This window comes from Buteo buteo, chromosome Z (assembly GCF_964188355.1).
Source record: "Buteo buteo chromosome Z, bButBut1.hap1.1, whole genome shotgun sequence".
Taxonomy (NCBI): Eukaryota; Metazoa; Chordata; class Aves; order Accipitriformes; family Accipitridae; genus Buteo; species Buteo buteo.
In genome coordinates, this window is record NC_134204.1 from 46,403,897 (window position 1) to 46,425,617 (window position 21,721).

At 41.9% G+C, this 21,721-nt stretch overlaps 1 protein-coding gene and 1 long non-coding RNA gene across 3 annotated transcripts in view; one reads left to right on the top strand and one right to left on the bottom strand.

The window, feature by feature from the left end:
• Positions 1-7,927, top strand: part of LOC142026730 (uncharacterized) — a 40,012-nt gene extending 32,085 nt beyond the window's left edge. Inside the window, exons 2-3 of the long non-coding RNA XR_012648901.1 lie at positions 4,096-4,167; positions 7,796-7,927. This is a non-coding gene — a long non-coding RNA (uncharacterized LOC142026730). The remainder of the gene's footprint in view (positions 1-4,095; positions 4,168-7,795) is intronic.
• On the bottom strand, positions 2,197-12,784 carry LOC142026728 (fructose-1,6-bisphosphatase 1). Of its 2 annotated transcripts, XM_075020010.1 has the most exons (7): positions 12,559-12,784; positions 9,914-10,076; positions 8,091-8,183; positions 6,357-6,500; positions 4,982-5,119; positions 3,614-3,733; positions 2,197-2,612 (listed from the first exon to the last, which is right to left on the bottom strand). In XM_075020010.1, exons 1-7 carry the CDS (start codon positions 12,726-12,728, stop codon positions 2,421-2,423), a joined length of 1,020 nt encoding a protein of 339 aa, XP_074876111.1. In that variant the 5' UTR covers positions 12,729-12,784; the 3' UTR covers positions 2,197-2,420. The 2 variants fall into 2 exon arrangements, with proteins under 2 accessions (XP_074876111.1, XP_074876112.1); XM_075020011.1 differs by lacking the exon at positions 6,357-6,500.
• Positions 12,785-21,721: the final 8,937 nt, after the last annotated feature.

A 21,721-nucleotide genomic window follows, 5' to 3' on the forward strand; every position in this document is an offset into this window, starting at 1 on the left:
TTAAAAAATTAAGATCTAAAAGAGTTGTGCATGACAACAACTGTCATGCACTTTCCTCTAGGAGTAGCATCCAGAGCCTCAGAGAGGCTTAGAGTCCTTCTCAGCATGCTGCCTCCTATAGCTGATTTTGTGAGCTTGGAGCCTTTTAAAGTGTGATGGGGTATGTGCCAGAGCCAGCAAGAAAGGAAATGCTCCAGATAGGAATATGCAGTTCCTTTGGGAAGTGTTTCAGTGTGTGAGGTAGGAACTTCAGCTGCTCTTAGCACCTTCACTTGTCAAAACTGAGACAGACTTGCTGTTTCTTTTGAAATCACAACGAAAAGACAAAACAGCTGCAAAGATTTAATTTTTTTTTCTTTTACAAAAGTGAGAGCATGGCCATATCCAAGTGGCTGGCTGCTCACATGAAGAGGCAGAGAAAGCAGCATTGGCCCTAGCCCAAGAAGCAGCCCATGAAGAAAAGCCTGGGCCACAGGAGTCCTCCAGCACACGGCTGTCTGGTCACATGAAGTCCTCTCCCATGTCACAGCACAAGACTCACAGGTCGGGGTAGTAAACCCTCTTTTTCCAGGCTGGCACCCAGACTAGCAACAAGGGCATCTCGCTGGGAGATGTGGGTCTGAGCCTTCTCCCAGAGGGGAATTAATCAGAAATTAGACAGCATACCTCATGGTCGCTGTTTGTGGGTGCCTGATTTTGCAGGTGTGTATCAGGCAAAGTACATAAACTATGGTCTGCTTGTTTCCCAGAGTAGAGTTTGGCCTACAGAGGGGCCAGATCCTGTGCAGGGATAGACTTAGGCCCTCACAAGCATGAAAAGCAAGTGCACAAACAGAACGAGAGCTCAGTGGAGTTTTCCAGGATTGTCCCAATCCTTTAAGGGCTCAGGTCCCTGAAAGCCCTGCCTTCACTAACAAAGCCTCATCAGAAACAGCATTTTCAGCAGAAACTAGGCCATTCAGTCCCTGCCAGAAACACCTTGTCCTCTATTGCTTTGGAGAACAGATGCATATATATATATACACACACACCCATCTAAGGTTTGTCAGTATGCCTCCAACTGCCCCAAAGACAACCTCTGTCAGAACAAGGCCCCCCAGGTTTTTTGTGTGTGAGCCCTCACAGAGCATGCCCTTGCACCATGGCCTCTAGGTGCACCCCCCCCCCCCCCCCCCGCTTTTCGAACCAAGCCTAGGCAGGCTAACCCCACTGGTGTGTGCAAAATCCTCAGACAGGCAGGTTTATAGCTCATTGCACCCATAGACAGGGTCTCCCAGACCATGGCTTGAGCGAATGTTCAGTGGCAGTCTACCCAACAGCAACATCCACATGTCCCATAGTTTGAGTTTGGCGAAGGCAAGTGGGCAGTGAGAAATGTCAGATTTGGACTGATTCAAAAAGTTTGTGAGCCACATCCGTAAACTGTACCCAGACAGGTGGACAGCCCATCTAGCTTCCAAGCACTAACATCATGTTCCCAGCAGCATGCTCTGAATCAGCATATTAAATGTCAGTGTGCTTTGTGGGGATCTTCGCAACCTACTTCTGCTTGCGCAGCAGAATCCTTTTCCGTGGTAATGCACACTCCCCAAATAACACAAAGAACACCTGGTGGGGGTTGCTAGCACCACACATGTTCATTTTTTTCATCAAGAAAGCAGGTTAATTTCTGGCAAAGATAGCCAGCTCATCACAGCAGTATAGCACCAAGCTGTCTACACATGCTCCTTATCTCATTCAAAACCCACCTCCAAAATGTCATTTTCCACCCTTGTGTAACTGGAACTGATACAGTGCCAACTGGCAATATTAATAGTACGTGTCAGAATTAACATGCACTAAGGTACATGTTTCACAAACGTTTAATTCTCAATCAGAATAAGCCCACACTGAAGTACAGTCAGTAACTTCTGGGGCCTAAAAACAACATGTGACGGTGTCCACATTAGCATTTATATTTGTTGCCAAAGAGCTAGAGACTGGTCTAGGAAAGGTCACTCACAGTAAGAGGCTGCAGAATCTTCCCCCCAAGATTTCTGGGAGAGGACAGAGTCAGATACTCTGGTGATAGTCTGTAGCTTGTCTGAGGAAGTTGAATCTTCCCCTAGTTACTGAATGTAACACAGTATTTCCTTGTAGCACAGTGGCTTTAGTGTAATCACAAATGATAAAAGAAAAAGCAAACATATTTTTCCCTTGCTTTTACTTTTATTGCTTCCTTTAATGCAATCTTTTAATGCCTTTCATTGCCCAATGCAATTGCACAAGATTTCACTTAAAAAAAACCTTATGAAAATATGGCTCGTTTGCTCTCTTGCTACGGAGGTCAGACAGTTCAATCTTGCAGTGCTGCAGTGTGTTCTTTGGTTCAGCTGTAAGGCATTTCTTCCCATCTGCACAGTGACTCCAGCAAGCTTTCTTTACTTAGCTGAATGCTTCTTGACTATCTCAAGGTACTCCTTCACATCATCAGGAGATCCCAAGACAATGGGCACTCTTTGGTGGATATCCTCAGGCACTATATCTAGTATTGCTTGATGCCCAGTTGTGGCTATTCCCCCAGCTTTCTCAATAACAAAAGCCATAGGATTGCATTCATAGAGCAGTCTCAGCTAGAAGACAAAACCCAAAATGGCAATGGTCAGCCCAGGCAATGCTGAGAATCATGAAATGTAAATATATTTGGCATTTGATTTAAAACCAATTAATACTCCAAGCACTCCATATTTCATACAAACTTTGACTCAGGAATGAAACTGTGCAGATTTTTCTTTTAAACAAAACAGTGAATGCTGGATTTGCCCAATTTGAGTGGTTTCTCCATAGCTCATGTTTGCATTGTGCTCTTTACACAAAGATAAAGCTCACATTTAAGATACAACCTTTAACAAGGCAGCAGACCATGTAGGCCTGTGTGAAAAGAAAGAAAAACACTGGCCCTGAGTGTGCCATTACGTTTCTCTAATGAGTAACTGCATCTTATCTGCAACCTGAAGCAATAATTTACGGACAATTACAAAACAGATGAAAGGTCTTTGTTGAATAAACAGTCCCCTTGTCAGCCTGTAAGTGTGTGATCTCCCCTGACTGACTGTCATCCTGGCAGAGGCAGCCAGGCATAGTTCCTCCCGATGAGGCAGTGTCACCAAGTACAAGATGCAGACGGTTTTCTCTTTGGCAGAGCTTCTCCTAAGGGGCACACTACATTTAGGCTTCTTACATACTGCCTTGTAATAGGAATCTCAGGGTAATGTGGATTGTTTACTGTGCTTTGTAATGTTTCACTTGGTTGAGGCCAGCACAGTTTGGGCTGAGTTGGTACAGAGAAGCCTCTTTGAACAGCACATCCCCTGGTACGTTCCATGATCTGGATATGTTTGAGGATAAAGAGGAGTCAGTGCAGTTGAAACAGGTTAGCACCAGCCCTAAAATTGGTGTCTGACAACAGGCTGCCGTCATTCATAACAGAGTGTGGGGGGTGGCTGTACTCACACACCGGAGGTGCAAGCTACCAAGTCATAAAACACATGTTCTGCAATCAAAATACTGATCTGTGATAGTGAAATATCTGGATAATGTAACATTTTCTATAATTGGGCTTATTCAGGTTTACCTTTCCTTTGGGACTTTTGGAGTTAGCAGGATACAAAAAGATTCCTCCATACACCAGTGTGCGATGCACATCAGCCACCATGGATCCTATGTACCTCCCACCGTATGGTGAACTGCCATCCTACAGAAAGACATTTAAATAACTGTTACTTTCAAGAACATCAGGTTAATCTTTTTTTTTATTTCCCCTCTCTTAGTGGTCCTAACATCTAACCCCTCCAAACTGTGCTCCATTGACAATATTCAAGGTAGTGGGAGAATTTTCTCAAGTAGGAGAAAATTCCAGTTTCCTCCTCATTTTCTAATTGGAAAAATCCAAGGAAAAGAACTGACAGAAGATTTCAGGACAGATGAGTGGTAGCACCAACAACAGAAAATGCATCCCAGCTCTCCATCAGTGCTCTAACCCTTGGAAAATACTGCATTTCTAGTAGCAAAAAGATCAAGTGCTAGGAATTGATGTTGGGTTTTTTTCTTTTGTAGCAGAAAAAATTATCAAGGAATAAAAGAAGTGATCCTTCCTACACATTTTTGCCAGCTTCTACAACTTTTTTGGTAAGAGAAAGTTAATAGTTGACTACTGATATTATTTCTTTATTATAGTTCAGAGAGTATATTTTAATATCTAAATAAACAACACCTTAAGCCTGGCAAGATGCCAGATGAAAATGCCAGTCTTTGTTCAAAGCAAGATCAGGAAGTCAAGAAGGAACACTTAACAATAGTAAATGTTTACACCTCATTGTTGACGTAATAACGCCAGTGATGACAGTTGTAAGGCACAAGAACAGACATTTTTATGGGCACTTCTTAGAGCTTCAGGCCTCCTCCAGAAAGCTGCATGACCACAAAGTAGACCCTGAAACTACACTAGCTTTTCAATGAGAGGCCCCCTCAGGACCCAGCTTGTGTTACCACTAAGCAATGACCCACTGCCATCCCCAATCACCTCTCCTACTTGGATATTGCAGTGAGGAAGTAGCAATCTAACACACAGGTCAATCTAATTTCTTCATCACCAGATGAGATTTCCTCTCTACTTGACTACCAAATGCCTAGTTTTGCCTCCAGAACTGTTACTCAGGCCCCCAGCCAGGAAGGAAAATGAAAAAAAAAAAAAAAAAAAAAAAAGAAGAAAAAAGAAAGAAAGAAAAAAAAAAATAGAGGTGCAGTGCAGTACTGAAGGATGGTGAAATATCTGGCACATCAGCTGCTGCTCTAATTATCACTCCTACATGAAGATACATTTTAAATAGACAGGAAAGGAAAACAAGCTCTGAACAGTGCATGAAACAGCAACTGATCATGAAGTTGGAATTCATGAGTGTTGCTTGTCATCAGAAAGTTTCTCTGAAATAGGATCTTTTACCTCAGGGAATTTTTTCTTTTTGAGATACTCTGTGACTGCAGGATCGAAGTATTTAGCATAGCCTTCATTGAGACTGTAGATATTTCCCTTCTTTTTGATTTTCACATCCCTATCCACCAAAATGAATTCCCCAATTGCCTAACAATAAGAAAGAAAAACAATTTGTTAATGTTAATTGTCTTGGTTTGTAAATAAATGAGCAAAAACAAATCATACACACCATTTAGGAAAAATTTACTACTTCTGCCACTTTCTTGAATAATTCAGTACCTATGAAAAAGTGGTATTTGCAGTCTAGATAAGCAGTGTTCTGTTTATCCATAAAACACAGACAGAGCATGAATCCTGGGGCCATGCAAACTTCTTCATACTACCATTCCCAGGTCTCTATCACTCTGCTATGCCAAAAAATGCTGTTGCCTGTAGATTTATTTAGCTCTCCACTCTTTTGCTAGACTTGCAATAAAAGTACAGTTCTGTGGAGTTTGGAAACAGAGTGCTGGCTGAAGCAATGAATAAACATCTTCAAATATCTGTAGATATTAATAAATTCCAGTTCGTCTTAGCTTGGGCTAACTGGAAGCCTGGAGTCAAGAGAGCAAATCTCTGTAACCAAGGGCTGGTCTGTTTAGTTTTCACTAAAGTAAATTTCCAAGTTAGTACCAAAAATAAACAAAATAACATGCATGCATGCTCAAAGTTAAATCTGCTATCTGAATATGGACAAAAATACGTGCAGATACTTATGCTGTTACTTAACAGGGAGCTCCAAGTTATATTTGCTTGACCACGGCAGGTTCTAAAAATTTAATACTGGCAGGTGGCTCAGGCTGACTAACTGATTAAAAAAAAATGGGTCACTAAAGCAAACTTCTTTCTGCTATGATCAATATGACTTTTATTTTAAAACTCATATGGTCAAAGCATGCTAGAACATCAAACGCACCCACACGCATCACTTACTCATTTACACATCATGGTGGGATCTGAAAACACAGAAGAAGGTTAAATATTTCTGCTTATCTGGTTTACTAAGGTCCTAACATTAAGGAAAAGACAAACAAGTCTTAAAGGGCATTCTGCATTGCAGAAACCAGCTCATTTTAAATATCACATGATTTGGCACATGCTGCATCTTTGCTTCACTGACTCGGCTGTCTTCCCGTTGTTGAATCACATATTGCACCGCTGCAGCAGGCAGGCAGAACGCAAAAATCTCTTGACATTATTGCTGATGGGTTATTAAGCATACTTCATTTCTCCCTGTTAGCTTGAAAATTGCTCCTTTGTTTGATTTTGAGGGGGACAAACAGTTCTTAAAAACAGTACCTTGTTATCCATAATAAAGAAACAAAGAAACAGAAGACATTCTCACCGGATCCAGCATGAAACAGTTGACACCTCCAGCAGAAGTGGCCAGTACCAGCATTGTGGCACTGCCATAGAGAGCATAACCAGCTGCCACAAGATTACGCCCGGGTTGTAAAGCATCTTTACCAGAAGGTTCATCAAGGGACACCTAGAATAAGAAGCATAGTCAACTTTACTTCATTTCTATAGCTGGTACATAACTGGACTCTCCGGGACAGGGACGATCTTCTACTTCATATCCATGCACAAGGTGGAACAAATGCTTCCATGATCCACAACTGAGATTCCTACCGGATGTGCTAATACAAATTATACGGAGAAGACAAACACATTGATCTAGAAATGCTCTTGTATAAGCCTAGTTGGAATGCAGGAAGCAGGAAAGGATTAGGAGATAATATAGAGCTGTGTGCCTTGTTGTAGGTGATGATGAACACAGCTCGGAGGAAGACTCTGAGGCACAGTTAACAACCAAGCAATGAAACATGACCCACAGAGTCCACAGCTGATAAAAAGTACTTGAGATTTTTTTTGTTTTCTTCTGCTTCATACAAAAAATGAAGTTGAAAATAATTACTTTGGGATGTATGACAACATACAAAAGATGATAAAAATGGACAGTCAGGTGTGTTTTATGGGACTTACCTTTTCCCCCATCTTGTGACATGTAAATCCAGTATTTCAAGCTCCTTCAGACAAGGTTTCTGCCTTTCAGAGTGAATTAGACACTTCAAATGCACATGCCATGTTTCAGCTCTGGTTTATGTTTGAAGCCTGTCCTCAGGCTAACAGGACTATTAGTACAGAGAACAAGAAAACCTGAAACCACATTCCCCAAGTAGATGACAACCATGTGGTATTTTGTCTCAACACAAATATTCATGAAATCTAAGACCTGATTTGTTTGTGAGGGGTAATTCCTTTAGCTGGCTAATAAAATACCAGCCAGGCTTCCACGTACATATAGGTACCTGTTCTGGTTACAGCTGGGGTAGAGTTAATTGTCTTCCTATTAGCTGGTACTGTGCTATGTTGTGAGTTCAGTACCCAAAGAATGTTGATAACGCTGATGTTTTCAGTTGTTGCTCAGTAGTGTTTATTCTAAAGTCAAGGATGTTTCAGCTTCTCATGCCCAGCCAGCGAGAAAGCTGGAGGGGCACAAGAAGTTGGCACAGGACACAGCCAGGGCACCTGACCCAAACTGGCCAACGGGGTATTCCATACCATGGGACGTCACATCTAGTATAGGAACTGGGGGGAGTGGGGGCGGGGAATCGCCGCTGGGGGACTGGCTGGGTGTCGGTCGGCGGGTGGTGAGCAATTGCACTGCGCATCATTTGGACATTCCAATCCTTTCATTATTGCTGTTGTCATTTTACTAGTGTTATCATTATAAGTTTCTTCTTTTCTGTTCTATTAAACTGTTCTTATTTCAACCCACAGGTTTTGCTTCTTTTCCCGATTTTCTCCCCCATCCCACTGAGGGGAGCTGCGTGGTGCTCAGTTGCTGGCTGGGGTTAAACCACGATGGTATCTCATCTTCTAAGAGACTAATGCAAATCCCTCATAAATGTTCTATACAAGTGTCTGTGAAATAGCAGATTTAACTTAAAGCTGGTCCTGAAAATCTCTTTCACAAACAAGTTTAGTTAGATTTTATTAAGTCTTCACATGCAATTATATTTCATCAAAAGGTGCACAATTATAGTGTTTCCTATCCTACATGAAAGCATTTTACCTTTCTATAGATGGCAAAGATGGTCCCAATGGAAACAAGACAGTCTATGTTCGATGAGCCATCTAAAGGGTCTATGCAGACTATGTATTTACCCTAGAAAATAGAAAAGAGGGAACAACTAGATTAGTGACAATATTTACCCAATTCCCCCAAATAAAAATACTTTAGTAGGTAAATTTTCTCAGAGACTTTCAAAGAAATATAAACTAAAAGGTTTTTATAGATATGGAGGAACTGGATTCAAATGTTAGAAATTCTTTGGCCCAGATTTCGTTCTTGATTACAACCGTGTGGTTTGTGCCAGTGCAGAAGCTGGGAAATCTTTGAAGTAAGTAACAGATGATGACACTGGAAAGGTGAAGTTTTCCTACAATTGTTTTTATATATATATATATATAAAGAATACTTTTTAATTATTAGTTTAGCTTCATCTCTTTAAATAATGCCAATCCATTTTGATAGACATCCTGTAATATCTACCATTTAGGCTACATTTTCTCATGTAGCAAAATGGCTTTCTGAATTATAAGGAAAAAGACAAATGAAGAAGATCAGCCTTTTTCATGTAGAGATAAAATGAGAGACATTAAAAAGGCTGTTAACACCTGACATTTATAAACTATACATTTCAATTTATCTGTGCTCCAAATGGACAGATGCTCAGAAATTACTTTAGCCAGTCTGTGGTCTTATCCTGGTTTGGGGTATTTTTCCCCCCAAAGAAAAGAATGGTGTCTGCCTATTAATGATTCCTGTAGGTACAGAAAATTGCCAGTACAGGAGAAACAGCTGAATCAACTGTACCTTTTAAATAGCTTGTTTTCCCCTTATTTTATCCACAGTCATTTTAATAATTCTGTGTAACAACAATAAGCATTTATTCGCTTTTCATTTGATTTCACCCTGCATGCCAGAAACTTATTTAAGTCCAGCAATGCTCTACTCTGCAGGTGGGAATTCTGATAAAAACACCGTATTAGCTCACATTACGTTTAGAAAAACTTTAACACTGAGCCTCCTTCAGTGATCTTTGAGGATGTAAAATCATGTTTGTTCAGATCTAAAGAAATCTTTGTTCATCCAATGCCTATCAAATCAATTTTGAAGATTTCTCAACAGGGAGAGAAAAAGACAAGTGCTTCGACAAAGCAAATATTATACTATATAAATTATGTTTTAGTTGTTTGTTTTCACTAAATTTTTACTCAGATTTTTACATGATCACACCAAAATATTAGCTAGGAAAAAGGAACTTTTACTGAACAAATGCATGCAGGCTTGTGAATATAAGTAATAATAAATAGTAAATAAGTAAAAATTATTTTTGTTTCATTTCTGCTAAGTCTTTCATGCGCTTCAAGGAAAATTCGCATGAATTAAAGAACTCGAGGTTTGACCTGAACAGAACAGTTCCTCAGTGTGCTAATGACAAAGCTACCTTACAAAAGGGCTTGACTGAGTCAGAGAAAAGTTCCAGAGATCAGATGGGATAAACAAGAAATAAGTTTTCTCCACAATTAGGAAAAAGGTCGGGGGGGGGGGGGGGGGGAGGAAGGTGGGAGGGAACAACAGAGAAAAAAAAATAAAACAACAAACATCAGTCTCGAGAACAGAAATAACAGGAATAACAGAGAGGACAAATGTTGACTGACCGACACTCTCTCCACCCAGCCACTCCCCCCGCCCCCCTCCCCCACTTTCCAGCATGGAAAAGTACTTATTTTCTGAAATTTTTAGCTCAGTTTCAGTTTCTCAAATCTGAAACAATACACCTGTAAAGGCTGATTTGAAATCAAGCAGGAGGAACTTTTAAGGCTACTAACCCGTTTTTCAGCTTCCACTATCACAGCATCTTTGTTTTCTTCTGACACGATAACACATGTACTGAAGGATGACTTGAGCATGTTAATCACCAGGTCATTGGAAAGGATGTCCAACTTCTTTACCTGATCTCCTGTCACATTGGTAGACCCAGCAATTCCATAGCTAAAGCAATGGCAAGAGAGAGCATTTTGTGAGAAGGGGGCACTACATCTTCCAAAGCGCCCTGTTTGTGGCAACCTTAAGCTTGTGAAGTGTCTTGTAAAACAAATAGCACTTTTGGATGATATCTCAGTTCTCTAAGCCTGTTTTTTACTTACTGTCTGGTGGATTCTTGCTGAGACCTGCTAACATTAGCTGTGGTGGCAAATCTAGAAGATGCTAAACTGTGAGGAATACAAAACAAGGAATCACCTTTCAATAGCCTGTAAACTATAGGCAAACATAGCCAGAGCAGGCTGTGAAGGCTTAATTACAATAATTATGTTGTTTAATGAGCTCTTAACTTTAAGACCTAAATATTGCCCCTGAATCCTAGCCTCCAATAATATAGCTGCATAGCCTAAAAGCTAAGACTTCATTAGAAAACTTAGACTTAAAAAGTTAACAATGAATCTGACGATACTAGCTACTCCATAACTTCTGTATGTAATTTGCTCCTGGCTAGCAATATGATCTACAAATCGCAGTAGAAACACTTTGCTCACAGATAAATCAACACTTTTATGGTTCAATGTTTTCAGTTTTGATTTTAAGTAGTAAACATTTCATTGGGAATAAAACTGAGAAATACAAAACACAAATAAAACCCTGCGAGCTAATCAGAATCAAACCATATGGCATCAGGAAGTACCAGGAGACCTTGTGATAGGTGATTTCGAAAGTATGCAAAAGAGAGAGAGGGGAAGTTCAGCCCTTAGAGGAGAAAAACAATAGCCAGCTCTGCACACATTCTGATGACTCTTACGTACTTCAGCTACGATTCATTGATTAGGCTGAATACTGGTATTTCAGGTTTTTTGTAATAATGCTGAACACACTACTTTAGGAATGTACTGCATTTCTTCAGTGTAATGCATGAGACAAAGAAAAAGACCTGGCATAATTCTCTTTATTTCTCTCTCTACTACACTGGCTTGAACATTCTTCTGCAAGTGTGAAAGTGCTTTTAGAAAACAATGTACTTTGAACACCATGCTTGCAAGCGGAGGCACAAGTCCTCATCCTCAGAGCAAAAACTCCATACAGCCAGCAGCTACAGCTCTCACACATTGTCTGTCAGGGACTCCTGGGAGGGGATGGCAGGGTGTTCTGCGAGGAGCCTGCAGCTGGGAAGGGACTGTGGCTTCCCCAGCTGTTCTGCACCTCTGCTGCATCTCAGCTGTCAACAGACACGCATGTAGGACAGACAAGGAATGGGACCTTAGACTGTCATAAATCAGGTCACAGATGGGAAACATGGGTCTTTACTGATAGACATAGGAGGCAAATAAAAGGGCTAGCACACAGTGATTAAAAAACTGCCACAGTTATATCAAGTCCGAAGTCAAAACAGAGAAAAATAGTTCAATCATACATGAAGTGGAGGATTTTTATTCTCTCTTGCAGTTGCTTCTATTTTATTAACTTCTGTCACCAAATTTTTCAGCTCTTTGATACATTTTGTAATAAATGTTACTCTGTATTGCCAGAGGCCTTTTGCTTATTATTTTTTCCACTACATGGTTTGTAGCGGCAAGTTAATTTTCTCTCTACTACATTTTCCATTCAGTGATGAAGCAGCCCATGTCTAAAGCCCTGATCAGCGTACAATTTGTCTTATTGACAATATGTAAAATTCTTAGGGGATTAGTTACCTACAACCAGTTTCAGTTATTTAACACTTCACGAGCTCTAATTTCCTTCTGATGCATGTCCAGAGCAACTCCCCTCTGGCTGACTACAGACATTACTGTTCCTAACCAGTGCTCTCTCTAAAAGCTTTAGACATCCAAAGCTTCATAGAGGAACTCAAGTTGCTATGATGCAATATGAAAAAACTCCACTGAATTTGATGAAATGCAATTTGATGAAATAGCATAAAAAGGTGCTTTGATATTAAGCTACTGACTACAATGAGCAATAATCCAGCTGTATTTTGACAGGCTTTGTCTTTCGGTCTGTTCGTTTGGTCTTCTGGTTCAAAGCACCCAATTTTGACAGGCTTTGTCTTTTGGTCTGTTCGTTTGGTCTTCTGGTTCAAAGCACCCAATTTTGACAGGCTTTGTCTTTTGGTCTGTTCGTTTGGTCTTCTGGTTCAAAGCACCCAAACCTGCTGAAAGCTTGCATGACGGTCTATCAGCAGCAGACATCTGCCAAAGACTGCATGCCTTGTATTATGGAAAAGTCAGAGGACGCGTTCCACTTGAGAAAATCAGAAGTCCAAGACGCTAAAGGAGTTACTGACGGCTCCGCGCAAGGGGGGTCGGGGGGGGGGGTGGGTGGACGCAACCCCCCTCACACGCCTTTCGGGTGACGCTCCCCATCCCCACCACCCCGGAGGGGGCAGGACCCCCCGGACCCGCGGGGATGCGGGGAGGTGCGGGATGCTACCGGCGCTCCCACCACCACCCCCTGCCCCCCCTTTCCCGGGCATCCCGGGACTCACAGGTTGGCGATGCCCGCTTTACGGACGGCGGTGGAGATGGCTTTGATGGCCGTGCAGAGGGAATTGAGGAGCTGCGTGAACTCCCCGGTGCCTTTCGCCCGCCTGCCTTCCTCCATCACGAAGCGGGTCATGGTGATGACATTGGTGTCGAAGGCGGAGCGGTCCGTCATGGTGGCGGCGAGGGGAGAGTGGAAGCCGCAGCCGTTCACGCCGCCACTAGCTTCGGTGGGGCGTGGCGCGGGTGGGGCGCGGCGCGGGGGGGGGCGTGGCGGGGGCGTGGCGGGCGGGTACCCCCGCCCCGGGCTCTCCCCGCCTCCCCCACGCCACACCCCCCCGCATCCCTCCGGGCTGGAGGAAGACAGGGATGCAGATGAGGATGGGGATGAGGATGAGGATGAGGATGAGGATGAGGATGAGGATGAGGATGAGGATGGAGCGGCCCCACCCCACCTTCCCCCCGCCTCCCGTCCCCCTTCCCCCCCCCGAAAATAACGGCAGCGGGGAAACCCCGCCAGCATCTTTTCTCCCCCCCCCCCCCCCCCCGCCGGCCAAGCGTGTCTCATTCCCATGCATTATGGAGGAACCGAAGCTTGAGGCCATCCGGTCTGTGAATGGCACAGAAAGTGAATGCAACTTCAATGCTCACGCTCCTGAAAAAGCACGCCCGAAAATTCAGAAGTCTGCTGTGTTTTCAGCGCTTGATTGCAAAACTCTGAGCGTGGCATGTGGGTTATGGTGAACTGCGCATAACCCGCAGACCAAGGTTAGTTAGCACCTTCTGCCCCACAGGAATCCTCTTAGCCTGACACAGTGGTACAGGAAAAACACACATTTAGTAACTGATTCCATCAAGTATTAACTTCTGTTTAAAGACATCATGCTAACCCCACGTGCACCAATATCTTCAACACCATAAAAAAGCTGCAAGGAAACAGCCACTGGCAGCTGGACCCAACAAGATTTTTGTAACAAACTCTCCCAACTTCAGTAGAAAGATATAGGTCAAGTCTCACTCCAAAAGCTAGAAATTAATGCACCTCATACAAATACTACTGCAAAACACACCTAGGAACATAGACCCTCCTGAATCTCACTCCTTTGACTCCAGCCTTCCTGACTGTGCAGCAAAATCAAGCAATATGTTTTGCTGCTAATGTTTGATCAGAAAAATCCAGGCGCTAGTAAGTTAAACCAAGTTCACCCAACACCTGACCCTAGGTACACCCTTTCTTCACCCAATAATTTGACGACTACAAATCTGGATATGGAGGATCTATTCTATACAGTGTAGATTTGTTGCACCCATTGTTTTATGATTGCATTATCTAAGAAGATAAATCCAATAAATTTTCAGTAGAATACATCCATGAGTTCGATAAGGACTGTCTCAAACCCTAAAATTGAAACCGCAGACTGAAATCATTCCAGGTGGTAGCAAATGCAGGGCAAAAATCTTTCACAATGTGCACCTCTTTGCATATATATGTTCTTTCTTCATGCAAAGTACATAGCATATCTATACATTACATACTGCAAAGGTATGCATAAATGTCTTCTCCTGCAAGTGCACACAACTCTGGTCTAATTTAGCCATTTCCAGAATTACAGACAGTCAAGTCCTGATGATATTAGATATAAGTAGCTGTAATGCTCTTCTGAATGGGATATTTCAGTCTTTGGCAAGTGGTTACCAGCCCAGCATCATAAAAAATGTTCTTGGAGCAGCAAATGGATTTTTGAAAATTTACAAAACATTGACATTATCTCTTTCTTTAAGGGTAAACAGTACTTTACAACCACCTATAGCAGCTACTTCAGTCTGAATAGTTGAGAACAATTAATAGCAAAGATCCCATAAAATTTTGGATGAGTGCACTTAAACTGGGTAGAAGCAAGTACACTAGAACAGCATGGGAATACATGACTTGTGGTGACAAATCCCAGAGCTGCTGATTTGGCACAATTTACCTTAATTGTGAAGACCCTAACAAATACATCAGTAACCTGCAGGTAGAACTGTACTTCAGTGTAAAATAGCCAAGATCAGGTCAAAATGGTTGCAATCTAAGGTTTTGGTATCCATGCCTGAGGATAACCAACCTCTTTCACCTTACTCACAGGGCTATGCATACTGTCCTCAAGTTCTGAGCTGAAACCCGTGCCCTTTTGGAGTCAGTGAGGTGAGTGGGACAAGAGTTTTACCCCTCCATTCCTACTGTGGAAGCCAGGTAGAAATAAGCAAGCTGTGAACTGAAATAGCAGTCATTTGAAAGGATGCTGGTTTCACATGGGTCCTTCCAGATGTGCATTTTCCACTGCAGGGAAGTAGCATAATTATTTTTAGCAGATACAATCTTCTGCAGTCAAGCCAACTCAATATACTATAGATTAACCCATTTCTACACCCCTGGCCTTAGAATAAGTGCATACATTGGTCATTTCTGGGATTCCACTATACTATAGAAAGTTGTCTTGACCTTAAATAATTAAGATCTAATGGTTGAGGGTAGACAAGTTGTGAGAATGTAAAGCTTAGTGCCATAAACTGCCTGATACTTACCCAACTTTTCGGGCAGAATCTGCAACCTGCAGTGAGTTTTGTGCCCTGACAACTGGCTATCTAGCCAAGCTATCTAGCTAGGTTTGTCTATACTAGCCAGAGACTGCAGTATAGGTATATCCTGGGATTCTGATCAATTCTCAAACATGCATTTGATAAGAGAAAAGGTCACCAGCTTAGACAGTGTTATACTACGGGCTTAATTTTTTTCCTCTTTGTCAGTATTTTCACATATCTTAGGGCAATACAGAAAGTTGTCATAAGCAAAATGAAAAAGGAGGTAACACAAGTGTCATAAGATATTTGGAATACAGATGAAAAATTTTCTTCTCCTAAAACACATATTCAGCCTTACAGCAACCATGCTGTGTGGTAACTACAAAATCAGTGTAAGGTTAAAAGTAGGTTTTACATGTTGTGAACCTTTACCTTTAGAAATAAGTAGTTAAACATTTATGGAAAACAAATTTGTGGCATTTGAGAAGAAAGGTCAGTGCTGGTTGATTAAACATTGCTGAAACAGCTCAATTCTATATAGAAGAAAACACAGTCTTGTTTGCGAACAGATGACGTTCAACTAGTCATGGTTCACAGCTGTTTTAGAACTGCAAGCATCCAAAACCATCTAACTTCTTTGGAACAAACTTTTCTCTCAGCACAGAAAATCCCAAATGTATAATTATTTTGAAAATAAGACACTTGCTGGTGAGAAATGCCCGGGTATTTTATTATGAAGGTTGCCTCTCGTAGGTTCAAATGATGGCCAAAAAGACAATGGGAGTGAAACCCCTTCACAAAGGCCTTTTCTTCATGTACTAAGAGTGCCCATGTGGGAAAGGCAGCCTTAGATGCCAACTTGTGCTGAGAAAAAATTTTCTTTGTTCAAAAGTCTTACAGCTGCAGAAGTTTTGTGCTGCCTGGGTGGACAGAGGGTAAGATCCAGCAAGTCGCACTGAGATGACTCGCAAGGCTGTGTCACTCCACCAGTGCAGATGCTCTCTACCTTGCTATGCCATGATGTTTAGGGTTGGAGCAGTGTGAAGGGGGTGGCTGAGGCTGGTCCTGGCTGCCGCAGGAGATGGATCAGGAGGAACTGCAGTAACGTGCAGAGCTTCAGGCAGGGAAGGGTACTACATGGGAGATTACCAGGCTGATTTCTAGCTAGACAATCAATCTTTTGTCTTCTTTGCTTCAGAAAGTGCTTCATTTTGCCTACCTGAATTTCCTATGCTGGGACAGCATCCCAGAATATTTATTTACAACTGTGATAGCAAAGCACCTCACATCTTGGGGCACAGGTGAAAGATACCAGAAGGCATAAACTTATGTTTAAACTTATGTAATTATGAGTACAAATTAGCTAAAAAGTAATTTCTCAGTATAGTAGCTGTAAAATGGCATTCATTTCATATTATGCATTAAATTACTCTGACAGTTTGTACGGATTTCCCTATGATTAATAAGCAGAATGAACTATAAGGTTGATATTAAATAAAATCCAGTGCAAAGGGGTTTTCCTGTACCGTGCTTGCCTACTGCCCTCTTGTGGGAGTGTGAACGTTGTCAGCGTTTTAGTGTGAGACTGGCTCTGGTGAGAGTGCCTTTGCAGTTTTCTGTAGCGGGACAAGGCACTTAACCTGCAGACCGTAGATCCTGGAAAGGAAGTTTACATGCCTCTGAAATAGAAATATCGAACTGTAATTTTTAAATCTCCGTATTTGTTGCTTATCCACAAGATTCCACCAATCAAACAGAGCAAAGTATATGCCACCTGAATATTACATTTGCTATCACTTCTCATCTTGTAAAATGTATGAACTAGAAGTCTTTTAAGTAATCATTCCAAATCTACATCAACAAAATTAAAAAAAAAAACCTGCTAAAAACATGTAGACATTTCACTGCACCCAAAACTAAGCTAAGAATGTAATTAAAGTGTAGTTATAATTTTTAACAGTTCACTTTACAGAAATAAATAATTTTTGTCATCACTGAGTGACATATGTCATGATTATATGATACAATTTGTCAATGTAACAACCAAATGGTAAAAAGATTGCCTTTTTACATTTAAACCAGGAGCCTGCAAAATTCAAGACTGCTGGAGGAAGAACACTTGGTAAAAAAGGCCAAACACTGTTCTCAGACCCTGGTCCTAGATAGATTAGGTTAGATTAGATTAGATTAGATTAGATTAGACTGGATTGGATTGATGGGACAGATGTCCCATTAACAGCCTTGCAGATTTCGTTGCTGGCTCAAATACCTAGTTATATTGCTGTATTTCAAACTACAATCTGCTCAGGTTTTTCAGATCCTGTTGTTTGGGATGAGTTACATGGACAATGTCACAGAAGTTCAGCTGTGAAGGTCTAACAGGAATTTTTTCAGCTTTGGTAATTTGAACTTTATATGATTCAATTCAGAATTTCTAGATGATCTCAAATGTTTATCAGCACAATTAAAAGTATTTTCTTCCATAAAGGTACAGAAGAGTCATTTTCCAGCTTTATTGGCAGTGTGAGGAAGGTCTGACCAGAAACTCTGCTGTTAGTGAGATAGGTACTATAGAGCATGATGCAGAAATGCGGCATATCTACAAAAGACTCCTTTTGTGTAAGCCTCTGAAAAATATGGCCAACAAATGAGTTTGCGTGACTGTTTATACAGTTATTCCCTGTTGTTCTTTACCATATGAATTCTGTTCCATGCCAAAAGTACAGGCAATAAAACAATGTAAAATGACTGATAACTATTACATTTTAAAAATTAATTTTATCCATAGTTTGCATAGTTTACCACAGTTTCTAAATTCTGAATAAGTATTAGCTAATCAACATAATTGCTTTGTGATGTAAGTAAGCAAGTAAAGAAAATCAAAGAAAAAAACTTTACCCTGAGCCACAGAGGGAATTTGTGCCACAATGAAAAGCTGGTTGATTACTTTGGGAATTCTCACAGTTTGAGACAGAGTGAAAGAAAATGGGAAAAGGAAGCACTTAACAATACAAGAATTGCATTTCTGTGTATTTCCTTTTGCTCTGCTAACTTGATATTTCTTCCGTGATACAACTACAGACAGTACAGAAGAAAGTACAGAAGGGACATGCCAAGCACATACTGGGTCAGCTCTGGAGAGCTGGCAAGAAAGTTCAACCCAGACAGCTAGGACACCACTGTAAGATGGTATGACTTTAAAAATGGGAGTGAGAGGTGGGTAGAAAGAAACCTATACTTTAGATTGTTAGAGAGTCCATTTGATTGTGATAGGATTAATAAGCAGTAGCTCAAAATCCTTTTTCATTAACTAGTTATTAGAAAGCTATAAAATCCTGTTCTAAAGTCAGCTTTTATCCTACAACTTCCCATCACTGCTCCAAGTAAACTCACTTTACTGATGGCAGTGGTAGCAAAAACATTTCCTTTGATAATAACAGTATCACACATGTATGGCCATTTAGTCCTTTCTTTGTACAGTCTCCAGCATGCAAAGGAACTAGTTTGCAACTGGATCTTGCAGGCTGTAGTGTAATACAGAAAAGGCACTATCAGTCTTGCTTGAGATGCATGCTGAGGAACTTTGTCTTGATCTTATATGCTTTTGTTCTGCTCAAACAATCTGTTGTAAAAGTAAATTCACCTATGCATGAGTATACATGTAGGGTTAAAATGAAAAGGATGATTTTTAAGACTGCTTGAGAATTTAGTTTCATGACTCATGCAGGTATGAATGGGTTGTTTAGGCTAAACCCCAGCCCCCACTTTGCAAATGTGCTAGTACTGTTCCCAGTGCCAGTTTATCGCATAACACAAGGCCGATATCCAAAACACAGTATCTGTCAAGACGGAGAAAATTGTGTAGGTGGCAATGTCAGAATCAGGCTTTTGATCACTGAGAAATATATTTCAGTTTGCTGAAAATATCCAGGCATACTGGTTCCCAGTTGATTTCAGAACATAGGTAAGAGACCTGAGGTCCACCTCCTGCAGTAGCAGCCAGAGGTGCTGTTTAGGAGAGCATGTGAGCCTGGCCACTCCTGCACTCCTTTCTCCTCCTACTCCCTCCATACATAACTGGACTAGGGATGCTAGAAGGTGCATCCCTGTCTGTTTCTTTAGCATCCACTGTCCAGGTATTTTGCTAACAGATAACCTAATAGGAAGTTATAACCCTAACCCTAGCATGTTGCGAGGTATGGCCCTGCCACTCTAGGAGCCTGATAGCAAAGGCAGGGTTGCTGGTTGAACTAATTTCTGTGAGTCTGAGGAAAGTAGCATGAACACACAGAGAAGGCCACGAGGACACCAAGGATCCAGCTGGAGAAGCACTTCTTTACTGTGACTCCGAGGAAATAGTAACAGAGGTTTTCACATGTGTGCTGGCTGACAGAGATCTGAACAACAAGCAAAGAAACTGTCCCACAGTGTCTTTCCTGTTCTTGAAGGAGACAAAGTGTTACTGTATGCTTTTTATAAGGAAACAGAATAGTAATCAGTGCTTGAAGAAGAAAAAAAAAAGTGTGGATGCATCTCAAGCTGTAGGCCCCCGTTTCTCTGAGCATATCAGAGGTGCGTATCAGAGGACTGGCTCGCAGACCCTGTGGCACCCAGCAAGACCCACAGAGAGAGCCAAGATCTAACCTCCACTTGAGGTGCTGTCTCCAGCTGATCTGGGAACTCAGCACTGGTGCTTAACCGGGATCTCTTCCTTTTTAAGGATATGGTATCTTCCCACTGCGAGTACCAGTGTTTCCCTGCTCCTTCTAAGCTCCAGACTTAGTGAGAGGTGTGAGTTAGTTGCCCTTTCCCCCCTGAGACAGGATGCTGCTGATCGGGGAGGGGCAGTGGCTCCCAAGACACACTGCCTTATGGTACAGCAGGACCTTGGCACTGCATGTGGTGGCCGTTGTCACTGTGACACGCTTATTTTCTAGATGAAACGTGTTGGTACAAATATAACACTATGGCCTTGTAGGTATCACAGAAACACTTGGTTGCCCCCAGTTCTTCTGCCCCTAGAAACTACTTACAAAAATTAGCCAGCTGTCTATCTGAAGTAATGGTGGAGTGAGGCTTGTAGACCCCATAGCAGTGGATAGAAATTTTTTGGTGGAGGAGGTATTCAGGACTGCTCAGTGCTGCCTAGGGGAACTTCAGCATTGACTGGAGAGAACAAAAAGGGATGCCAGCCCATTACCTCGGAACTCAGACATGTCGTCATTTTTCCGGTGCACGCTAATTCCACAGGGGATATTTGGCTGTTACATCATCCACCTCAGCGAAATATATCACTTTTGATGACAGGTTTGCAAAGGTTTATCCAACCCTTTTCTTGAAAAAGCAAATAAGAGTGACTAGAGGGAGAGACTAGGAAAGATCAGAAGTGCTGTGGCACTGAAGGAAGCCTTCCACTAAGGCCAGATGCTGCCACTGTGTGAGTGGGGCCAGGGCAGTGCAACTGCAGAGCTGACACTGATGTATGGGAGAAGCATGCATGTGCACGTGCACACACATACACTTCTAGCAGGGCTGGTACAGCTGGCAGCCTATTCAATTTTCTGGGTTGATGAGAAACAGATCTGTTGAGGCAACAAGCTGTGATGTCTGCCCAGCCACAGAGCATCTGGAAGCTCATGAAAAGTGTATTATATTGCAAGAAAGGTGAAGGAAGCTGGATCTCTGATCTCAAATGAGAGACAGAAGGTGATAGAGCAGAAAGTGGCTCAGAAGGCCAAAGTCTGAGAAGGTGCTGCCAGATGATGGCCCCTGTCAGCTGGGTCAGTGGGAAATCTGGAAAGGAGTGTAAGTGAAAACAGCCAGCATGATGAACTACCCTCATGAACACCGAAAGAGAGAAAAAAAGTCCCTTTGGGGTAAAGGGACAGAGTAACATACAGATAACAATATCTGTGTTCAGTATTGAGGCAGGTGATTGCTGCCTTCATGCAACTGCCAGGAAGAATATCCTTTTAATATGGGAAGAAATGAGACTCCAACACAGAACACCAAGACAGTCAGGGTAGGGATATAGTACAGCACCATGTCTGCAGATACAAACTAGGAGAGAGATTTGGAACTGCTTTCACCATGGCAAGCTGACTTGAGGAACAACCTTTCATGTTAATCTGATCTGCTCTTCTTTACCATGCAAAACACACAGCTGCTTAAGCCATCCTTGTAGACCATAAGTTACTGTTTCCCTGCAGAAAGTGGTATTTCTTGTCTTTATTTCATCCTGTTCAACAACTGATCATCTCACACGTATGAAGTACCTGCAGCTAGGGCTGACCTAAGGTCTAGGGCACATCAAGATGCCCCAATTCATAAACCGTTGTTTAATCCTTTTTAGAATAGCACTAGCTGAGAAAACTCAATGCAAACTGCAGTTAGGTGACCATTTTCTGGGCATGTTAGAGATGACACTGTTCTCTATTTTCCCACAGGCCGAGACCAAGATAAAAAAAAGTGGGGGGGCGGGGGGGGGACGGACAAAAATGTCACACTCACAGCTTCCAACAAATGGGATTATGATGCTGGGATGGATAAAGATACCAGTACAAGCAGGTAACTCATACACATCTGTATCATTTGAGACTCTGCTTC

Bases quoted from the DNA above. Each gene is read 5' to 3' on its own strand.
- LOC142026728 (XM_075020010.1), bottom strand. From the start codon at position 12,728: ATGACGGACCGCTCCGCCTTCGACACCAATGTCATCACCATGACCCGC. The intron at 10,077-12,558 runs GTGAGTCCCGGG...CCATTGCTTTAG, and splicing joins AAAGCGGGCATCGCCAACCT to CTATGGAATTGCTGGGTCTA. The intron at 5,120-6,356 runs GTGAGAATGTCT...TCTTATTGTTAG, and splicing joins ACTGTTTCATGCTGGATCCG to GCAATTGGGGAATTCATTTT.